Below are 10,074 nucleotides of genomic sequence, written 5' to 3'. Positions count from 1 at the left end.
GAAAACCGTGTGGAGGTCCCTTAAAAAGTTAAAAATTGAGCTACCCTATGATCCAGCCATTGCACTACTGGGTGTTTACCCCAAAGATACAGACGTAGTGAAGAGAAGGGCCATATGCACCCCAATGTTCATAGCAGCAATGTCCACAATAGCTAAATCGTGGAAGGAGCCGAGATGCCCTGCAACAGATGACTGGATTAAGAAGTTGTGGTCCATATATACAATGGAATATTACTCAGCAATCAGAAAGAATGAGTTCTCAACATTTGCTACAACATGGACGGCACTGGAGGAGATAATGCTTAGTGAAATAAGTCAAGCAGAGAAAGACAACTATCATATGATTTCTCTCATCTATGGAACATAGGAACTAGAATGATCAGTAGGGGAAGAAAGGGATAAAGAAAGGGGGGGGTGGTCAGAAGGAGGAATGAAACATGAGAGACTATGGACTATGAGAAACAAACTGAGGGCTACAGAGGGGAGGGGGGTGGGGGAATGGGATAGACCGGTGATGGGTAGTAAGGAGGGCACATATTGCATGGTGCACTGGGTGTTATACACAACTAATGAATCATCGAGCCTTGCATCGAAAACCGCGGATGTACTGTATGGTGACTAACATAATATAATAAAAAATCATTATTAAAAAAAAAAAAAAAGGAATGATTGATATTCAAAACAACGTCCTTCTCCCCCAAATGGCTAGAAACCACGGGTGTGCAGCAGGCAGAGGGGAGAACTAAGGCTAGGTGACTGGGGAATGGCACTATATAAAGATTCTTGAGGGGTACAGTGCCTGGAAGTGGTGGGCACTCATAAGATGGTTTTCCCCTGACTCTGCCTCAGACCCATTGCCTGAATTTTGAGGAACGGGCTGTGTTTATGCAACAAGAAGCAGCGAGTTGCCTCTTCCTTAGACTGAAGGCTTCCCAGTCTATTCTTCCCCACCCTGTGTTCTTCATGACTTTGGAGTCCAGGGGCAAGACGACCGTGACGTAGGTTCAACCATCATTACTGAAGAAACACTCCATGACACAATTATTGGTAAAGAAAAGTGCTATTTTTTAATTTGTTCTTGAATGTGTAGGTCCTTTTAAGATCAGTGACACTTCCCTTTACAATAGACCTCCCTCCTGTCCCCAACCACTTTGGATCCAATGGCTGCTTCTGAAAAAGGCCTAAGAGGAACTCACCCTAGCTATCCAAGGAAGAGGTGCAGCTTGAGGAATGGGCATATGGCTCAAGAAGCAGCTCAGTCTGGCCTGTGAGTCCCTTTGTCCTGCCTTGGCCAAGACTCCCCAGCTATGTCCTACCCCCAACATTCCCCTGCTCGCTGTGTGGCCTGAGCTTTAGAGTTAGAATCACCATCACCATCTTTCCAGGAGGACAGCCTCTGTTTTCAACCCCCTCCCCCAACCAACTTCATAGATGGGGAAACCATACCCAAGGTCACATAGCTCATAACTGGCAGAGCCAAAATTTAGGTGTTCAGCATCTCAAATCAGATAACTTTCTACTATATCACCCCACCTCCAAGAAAACACCTGACATCTGCCTCCAGCGCTAGGAACAGCTGGAGCAAGCACGGGGTGATACCAGTACAGATGGGACAGACCTGGCCCAAAAAGGCCCAGCTGACCTCAGCTAAGCCCTGAGCAAGTGATGAACCCCAGCACTTCTCCACTCTCCCTCCACCAGAAGGTCATCAGTGGCAGACAGCCACCCCTGCCAGGACCCCTGTCCCGACCAGGAGCACGATGAAGCGTGCATGGAAACGTGTTTGACCATGACCCCAAGCGCCTCACCAACGGTGGCCAGCTCTAACCGGTACGGGGATCATGGCGATGGTCTGCCCACCTGCCTGGGAATCCCATTTACCAAACCGCTTCTTGGTACGACTCAATCCACATTCTTAGGCTGATTTGGATGGGGCCTCTTAGCAAACATCGCTAAAATCTGTCTCCGTGTGGCACTGGGAAGGACAGAGGGAAAGGCTCGCAGATGCCGTCCTCCCAGGAGAGCTCATAATCATGGCTGGCATGGGGAGAACTGAGTCCAGGGAGAGAAACGGACCCAAGGAAAACAGGCAGACACAGAGGGAGGGGAGCAGGAGCGGCCGTGCTTCCTCCTGACTGCCGAGTTCCTGAAGAGGGAAGACCTCACGGAGCTACAGATGTGTTCCCTTGTCAAGACTTCAAGAAAGGCTCGGCCTGTATGGCCAAGAGGTAACAGACTAACCCAGACACCTGCTGTGTCAGAAAAACCATGTGAAGGGGCTGTCTCAAAGAGTGAGCGGTGGATGGAGTAAAATGCTGTGGAGACTTCTAGACAGTTGAGGACTGAAAGGTATTCTTTCGATTTGGCAACTGGGTGGTCACTGGTGACTCTTATGGAAAGCTGTGGAGGGTTGAAGAGTGAGAAGAATTAATGGAAAAAAGTCCTTTCTAAAAGAAACTTGGCTAATAAGGACAATGGGTCAGGGGCAAATGACTCTAAGAAGCTTTGCTTTAGTCTGGGGGAGACCTCTGCTTGTTTGTAGGCTTTGTGGAGCCAGCGATGGAGAGGGAAGTTGAGGCCCTAGGAAGTGAGCACGGTGGGATAAGGGACAGAGCAAAGCCTTGGAGGCCATAGAGCAGGATTCAAGAAACAGAGCTCCAAACGGGAGCAGAAGGGAAGGATCTGAGGAGGGGTGTAGACACAGACAGATGGGAGGGAGAGAGGAGCAAGTGGGCAAGGAGGTTCCCACTTCAGGGACTCTGTTCTGTGCAGTAGGCAATGGGGTCAGTCATTTGCTGAGAGCAAAGATGAGGGGCATGGACAGAGAGCAGCGTAATTACAAGTCAAAGATACACCCATCAATGCTGACAGTCCAACTGAGGGGGTCAACTATGAAGCTGTCATGCTTAGCGACCCAGGAGGAGGGAGCAGAAAATAAGCTAATGCCAAAAATGGAGAATGGTTGACAGTTTCAGGGGAAGTTTTGAGTTGGAGGGGATAAGAAAGTTCAGGATCCTGACAAAAATGTCCGTGTATGATGGGCCATGGGTTCAGGCTAGGGAGAGGAAGCAGCGCAGGAGAAGGCTGAGACAAAGAGAGAGGAGGTCAGGGAACTGGGCTAAAGGAGCCGGCAATTTCTAAACAGCAGGGAGGGAGTGGGAGAAGCAGCAGCATGGGGGATGGTGATTCCCAAAGGAGTAAAGTCTCAGTTCAGGAGTTCAGAAGAGAAGACTACAGGTGACATGACATCATGGAGGGAGAGAGAGAGAGCAGAGCAGAGCCTGGGAACAAATAAGGACAGGTGTGGGTCTCAGGAGCAAGGCAAAGACCTGTCGCCACAGGAGCGAACCCACCGAGTCTTAGAGCCACTGTGGGAGGGGTACCTGCAGAGGGGGGTAGTTGGCAACTGCTAGAAGTCAGGTAGGGCCAGCCTGCCCGTGTTCTGGAAGAGTACTCCACAATTCATCCTGCACCACTTTTTTGCACTAAAATCCCCTTTGCATCCACTGAAGCCATTCCACTCTCCTATTTCTCAGCACAACCAAGGAGCCCCATTTCTCCTCTAGGACTGCGTTCTATACTGTGAGGACCCAGAACTCACACTATTTCCATTTCATGTCTTAGTCAAGGGCCAAAGGTCCTGATTGACTTCAAAAGGGACCATTATGGGATCAGCTCAGACGTTAGCAAAGAGCCACTGAAGTCAGTCACTCGGCTAGCAGCTTTTTCTTTTAATTTCTAAAAAGTCATGTTCTGTTTTCTGCATGCAAAAACAAAACAAAACCATGACGCAAAACGCTGGTGCTAAGTCCATAGGAAAAACCCGGGAAAGGGCAGTGGTGTGGGGTAACCAGTGCAGGGGTGGTGTGGTGGGCCAGGGCCGGCACCCTTGCAGGGAAGGACACCCTACATCTGCTCAGGTGCCGAAAGTGGGCCTCTCAGCATGCAGGGTCTCCGCGATGGGAAAGGAGTATGTGACCCCCTACCGTGCTACGAAGATCTCCTGGCCCGGCACACGATACCTAAGAGAAGGGAAGCCAAGCATTTAGCCAGGCATTTCTGCTTCGAATCTGTGGCCTCCAGTTGGTCCTGTGGAAGGATCTCAATCAGGTTTGAGCCTGTCGCAGCCCTCACCTGGCTGTCCGACACATAGCACCATGTTGCTCACTCAGGGAAGGTGGGAGTGGGGGCCACAACAAAGGAAGACGACCAACAGCATGAGTTAGTGAGGTAATTACAGAGGGAACCTTGCCAAGTCAACTAAACAGGGAAAAAGATTCAAAAATTGAAAGGAAAGTGGCCAAAGCCCAATCCAGAGAGTGATGTGTGCCCCAAAGGGCAGAGGGCTAGGTCTAAAGATTGCCTGGCTACTGGAGCCTAAAGACTTAGCTACCCCAAGCTAGGAAACAGGACTGTGGAAGCCCGTCTGTGCAGGAGGACCTGGCAAGGGCTGGTGAAAGAATGGCAGGCCAAGGATGTGGTTGGCTCTGAAGCGAAGACGGCCTCTCAGCCTGGGTGGCGAAGGAAATGAGCAGTACCACCAACTGACAAGGAGAGAAGAAACGTTTTTCTCTGAGCAGAATGTTCCCATGGACAAAGGCCCTACACACAAGAAATTCCTTAAACTTCACCTCTTAGCAAAAATAAAGCCATGACCTAAAACTCCCTTGAAATTAGCCAAGCCGTGACCAGGCCAGAGACAGCTGTGTCTGCAGGTGAGGCCACTGGACTGCCAGCTCTGCAGCTCCCCAGCATCACCAGCGGCAGCTTCCCTCTCAAGCCTGACCCCCAGCAGCTGCCTGTACCTCCTCCTCCCAGACACCCCACAGGGACCACGAAGATCCATCTCCATCCGAGACGCAGTCTGGAACTCCTGTGCCTGGGGCTTCCAGAACCCTTCCCTCTGCATCCTTGGAGGGGCGACACCCTGAAGTTACTTCACGGTCACCGAAGGACTCCGGCTCCTCCCCTCCCAGTTTTCCCCTCCTCCACTCTAGACAGAACATCCCCCATGAGCAGTTAGACCGGGCTCCTGGCTCACCCTCTGGCCTTCTCCAGCTTCTAGCTGAAAAGGGTTTGCCACTAGAGCCTTGGCTTTTTCTGGGCTGCAGGCAGCCTGGGGGCAGGCGAGTCAGAGCACTCACTTGTGATCTTTGGCTCTGCAAAGTGGAGACGCTGAGGGCTAGGATCTCTGGGCGGTGGGGGGGGGGGGGGCGGGTGGTGGGGAAGCCCAGCAGGGTGAGCTGGTTCCGGGTCAGCCTCCTTGGCCAGCCCCTGCCTCTCAGGTTTCCCAGGCAGAACTCCGGGTCCGGACCTCTGAGTGGAGACACTGAAGAGACGGCCACTGACAATCACTCCTAGGAAGGCAGGTTCTGACACCGAAGAAGAGCTATGAACGCCAAGTCAGTGGCCCAGAGGATGGGCTCTGCAGTTGACATCTCCTCACACCTGCCAGTGAGATCTGAGCCTGAAGCTGTCAGCAGTCCCTGCACAGCCACTGGCCCCGTTGAGAAGGCCATACCACCTAGAGCACAGCGGCCACCTAAGTCAACAGCGGGAGAGGTGGCGTGAGAAACAAATACCCTGAAAACCGTCAGAACCCAAATAGGCACCAGTTGAGACCTCTGGCCCCTAGAAGCCTCCATTACCCTGCGCAGGGCAGCGTCCTCTCCCAGCAGGCCAAGCAAAGGCAAACAGTGACAGTCTTTGGCTGTGCTGGGCCAGGGATCCCAGGCCTGCTGTATGTCAGAACCGCTCTCCCTTCTTCTCCCCTCGGGGCCCAGGAACACTTCGGATATAGACATTGCTCCCAAGCCCTGCACACTGAAAGGTGAGAAAAGTCTGCTTTCCTCAGCAGAGAGAGGTCACCAAGGAAGTTAGGTCCCCCGAGCCTGACTTGGTGTGGTCTCGTCAAGTGGACCCTACACATCTGATTTTTCTAGTAATCGGGAACACCTCCCTCTTTGCTGTTTATTACTGAAATCTTCTCCGTAGTGGATGCACTATGGCTCCCAAATGAATGCTGTAAGATGCAAACGGCAAAGAAGAGCACTACACAGCTCGACAAGACTCGTCTCACGTCCACGATCTGAAGACAATGAGCTGAAAGGTGGGGAGGAGTGGTCGACAGGATGGGGCGTCCGCTGCCGGGCTGCTCACCCTGCTGCCGGCTCTCACACCTGGGAGACGCTGCTGGCCAGGCGGAAGGACATTCGTTTTGCTCTTTCGTTCTCCTGAAAGGGAAAACAAATGTGCGGCATTAACATGGCCCAGTGTAGCCCCTGTTCACGTGAAGAGTCCCCGTGTCCAGACTGGGACTCCCCAGAGCCCAGGTGTTTTACTCTAGCGCAGGAATGCAACAGCAAGACTCACTGCAGCCACTAAACACTACGTGCGCCCAGTGCGGTACACAAGCGGGGGTGGCTGGTCGGGCCCCGGCACCCGCAGACAGGCACTGAAGTGACGTCTCGAGTCTGCCTAGGTGGGACCAGAGGCAAGGTCAGGGAGCTCTCCTTGCTGCGAGTGACATCTCTCCTTCCCTCTCTACACCAAGGAGCTGGAAATATCCCTTGCTTTCTCCCAAACCCAAGCTGAGATAGGACACTGCGACCTGGTGTTTCTCTGCTCCTGGGGATCACAGTGTAGAAGAACCAGCACTGGGCTGCGAGTCGGGAACCCTGGCTTCTCACCCTGATTCCGTGGCTAATTCGCTGGGTGCCCTGGGCAGGTACATCCACCTCTCTGAGTTTCAAGCCTCGGTGGTAATTAGGCTTAATGAGCCCCACACTGCCCTGCCTTCTTCCTAGACTAAGGCGCTGGCAGCAAGGGTTCATTGTCACCACTCTCTCGTGCCTCCCGAGCAGTCTGGCTTTAGGTTGCCCTGTACATGCTGCTTGGGTGCCCCCTGCCTGGCCAACCACCCCCCACACCTGCCCGCCAGCTGGCAGCAACTCTTTACCATATGTCGCCGCCGCCTCTTGGGTTGGATGCCCTCCTGCACATACGGGGGCCATGGGAAGCCCTGGGGAGTGGAATACCCACTCTCGCTAGACACTTCTTCTGAGTCTGAGTCCTCCTGCCTCGGCTGGGCAAACCGTTTCTCCGGGTAGATCTCCTTCAACCAGCCCTCAAAGAATACTTCCAGGCAGCGGCCGGCCTCCGCCACTTCTGAGTCAGGCTGAAGGGGAAGGAGAGCAGTGATGGTCCAGCCCGTTTCCACCAGCCCATCTCTTCCCAGTCCCTCAAGAGCTCTTCAGAGAGCACAAAGCCTGGTTGGGTTTCCTGGAGGTCTAGAATGTGACATTTTCTCCTGAAGACTCAAGATAACCAATTTAGTATCATCTCTCAAAGCAGAAGTGGCCCTGACAGTTACCCACAGATGGCCAACCACTAGCACTCCCCCTTCGTCCTCCTGAGTCCATGCTGAGGCCCAAGTGTGGGAGAGAACTTAGAGAGAGCGGGGGGGGGGGGGCAGAGAGTCTGTTCCCAGGTCCTCATGGCAACTCAGGACCAAACCTGATATCCCCATCCAGCCATGAATCTTGGGGTCACTGGGAAATAGGGGAGAGGAAAAACAGGCAAGACATACATAATTGAACTTCGCACAGTTCCAGAACATGAGGCGGACATCTGACACCACCTCCTCGGGGGTGGTGTAGTGAGCTGGGTCCTTCTTTTGCAGCTTCCTCCGGATGATCGACAGGTCCATGGGCCTCTTGATAATCTGGTAGTAATGCCGGGCCTTTGGGAGGAGAGAAGGGGAAGCCAAGCAGGAAGAGAAAAGAAGCAGAGGTACAGATAAGAAGGAGGGAAAGATGGAGAACGATGTGGAACAGAAGTGAAAGAACACGAGAAAGAGAACGGCAGCAAGAAGGAAAGTGGAGAAAGAAGACAGAGAGAAGGGGTAAAGGAGGCCTGGCTCGCTGTCCATCAGGTGCGGTGCAGCGGCTGCAGGGCTGGGGGGCTGTGGTGGCCTCGGCTGGGTCTGCTAACCTGGGCACGAGGGAACCCAACATCCAGTGGCCATGCTCTGAGCCCGCCCGGGGTACCCCTGGGACCCGCCCCGGGCCCAGGACCTCGGGAGCCGGGGGAAACAGGCGGCCTTCCTTACCAGCGGGCTCACGGGCTCGTGGAAGGGCAGGCTGAGGCTGTTGCAGCACAAGGACAGGACCAGCTTTTCGCACTTCTGCAGAAACCGGAAGGGCAGCAGGTCACTTGGCCCCGGCCCCACCTCAGGAGGGACTGAAGACAGTGACCCTGGTAACTCCAGCAGGGTCAGCTCTGTCCCATGGGGCACGGACCACCACGCGAAGGCAGAACCCAGGCTCCCAGACCAGAGGAACATAGCCGGCAGGAGGGCATTCGCCGCAAACCCCCATGGGCCGGGCTGTCAGGCACTGCCTGAAAGGGAGGTACCTGGAAAGGCCTCCCATCCCCTCAGAAAGGCCTCCGCCCCTGGCACAGGGAGGCTGCCCCAGACAGGGAACCATGTTCCCAGAGACCCTTCCCTACCTTTTGGTCACAGATGCTCAGGCCGGGAGTGGCCCGCATCCCAGGCTGGTAATAGCGGGCATTCTCACAGTCGTACTCCATCTCGGGCTGGGTCAGGCTGCGGCACAAGGTACACACCCAATCTCCCCTGCAGAGGCAGGTGAGGCCCAGTGAGGCCTCAGCACGTGACCCAGAGCCACCTCCCCTGGCCCTCTGCTCCAAGATCCCCGGGGTGGGTGGGGGGTGGGGGGAGGCACAATGGCTTGGGAGACTTAGTCCCTAGCCCTGCCCTGTAAGGAATGGCTTCCTAACCACCAGCTTGAAAGCAATTCAGTAACTCGGGATGGAGTGAATCCAGAAAAACACAGGACTCAGCTAGGGGTTGCGATAGGAGTATGGGGACAAATCTGTGTGTGTAGGAGGAAGCTGGGAACAGAGGAAGAAAGGAAGCCACACAAATCTAAACACCCGCCTGTCCGTGCGCACAAGGCACACGGCAGTAGGGCCGCTGACTCACAGACCTGCAGTTCACACAGGCCCACACGGGGGAGGAAGCCAGCCCGGGGAGCTGTGTGGCCTAGAAGAGGCCTCCCAGAAAAGCACGCTGCTGGGACCCGCATGGCTCACCCCGGGAAGCCGAGCAGGGCTGGCAGGTGGCAGGAGAGGTGGAACACTTTGGGGCAGCGGTCACAGCACAGCAACTCCCCCCCGTTGAGGCACACAGCACAGAAGTCCTCGTTCTCTATTGGTACTGGGGGCCCCTTCTTGGCTCCAGGGGTCCGAGGAATGAGTCTCTGTTCCTCAGGAGAGGCACCCGCCCCCTCCGGTGGCTGCTGCCCAGCCAGAGAAGTGACAGTGACCTTTCTTCCCCCCAGACTCGGGGCCTGGATGGCGTCGGGCAGGTTGTTCTGGCTGACCTTGGAGAAGAAGGGAGTCAGCAGTCAGAGCACAGCACCAACAAGTTGTGGAGGGAGGGAGAGGACTGACTGACCAGCCCTGGGCACCAACTTATTCCCGGCGTCCAGGCCAGCCGAGCCCCGGGGATGCTGGGACAGACCCCTCACAGCCGGAGGTAAGTCCGGCCAGGCTGCAGCCCCACTCAGACCGGACTCCGGACAGGGCCAGCGCCAGAGGCAGAATTCTGACAGCAGCAGAGAGAAGAGAGGCTCCCGGGGGGGGCCAAGCTCCAGGACCAGAGGGAGCAGAGTGGTACCTTAATGGACATGCTGGAGGACTCGGTGCCACACTCGATGATAAGCAGGAAGCTCCCGTCCTGCTCGTCCTTCTGGGGCTTCAGCTTGAACACCGGCATCTCTCCCGAAGAGGCGGCGCAGATCTTGAGCCGCTCCAGCCGCACATAGGGAATCTTAGGCTCGCTGTTGAAGGGCCTGAGGCAGGAGAGACACCGCTGGGTCTCGGGAGGAGCCTTCTCCGACCCCAGCCGCTGCGTCAGCTCTTCCACGATCCCACCTTCTGCGGCTCCAGACCGCAGTCCCACCCCTGCAGGCCCCTGCCTCACCTTCCTGCCCCGGGGTGGGGGGGGGGAGCCCTTTGTTCAAAGAAAGGGGAATTCCTAAAGTGGGA

The 10,074-nt window shown here is 55.1% G+C and overlaps 1 protein-coding gene across 5 annotated transcripts in view; it reads right to left on the bottom strand.

Annotated features, from left to right (window-relative positions):
• Window positions 1-1,022: 1,022 nt before the first annotated feature.
• TRIM66 (tripartite motif containing 66) overlaps window positions 1,023-10,074 on the bottom strand; it is a 60,025-nt gene continuing 50,973 nt past the window's right edge. For all 5 annotated transcript variants that reach the window (XM_045803845.2, XM_045803842.2, XM_045803843.2 and 2 more), the window contains 7 exons: window positions 9,704-9,878; window positions 9,118-9,407; window positions 8,512-8,638; window positions 8,111-8,185; window positions 7,589-7,741; window positions 6,959-7,177; window positions 1,023-6,233 (listed from right to left, as the gene is read on the bottom strand). In XM_045803845.2, coding sequence (XP_045659801.1) covers window positions 6,174-6,233; window positions 6,959-7,177; window positions 7,589-7,741; window positions 8,111-8,185; window positions 8,512-8,638; window positions 9,118-9,407; window positions 9,704-9,878 — 1,099 coding nt within the window. In that variant the 3' untranslated portion in view covers window positions 1,023-6,173. The remainder of the gene's footprint in view (window positions 6,234-6,958; window positions 7,178-7,588; window positions 7,742-8,110; window positions 8,186-8,511; window positions 8,639-9,117; window positions 9,408-9,703; window positions 9,879-10,074) is intronic.

This window comes from Ursus americanus, chromosome 16 (assembly GCF_024610735.1).
Source record: "Ursus americanus isolate L20-20 chromosome 16, mUrsAme1.1.p, whole genome shotgun sequence".
In the NCBI taxonomy this organism is placed as follows: Eukaryota; Metazoa; Chordata; class Mammalia; order Carnivora; family Ursidae; genus Ursus; species Ursus americanus.
This window is presented reverse-complemented; position numbering and strand designations above follow the sequence as displayed.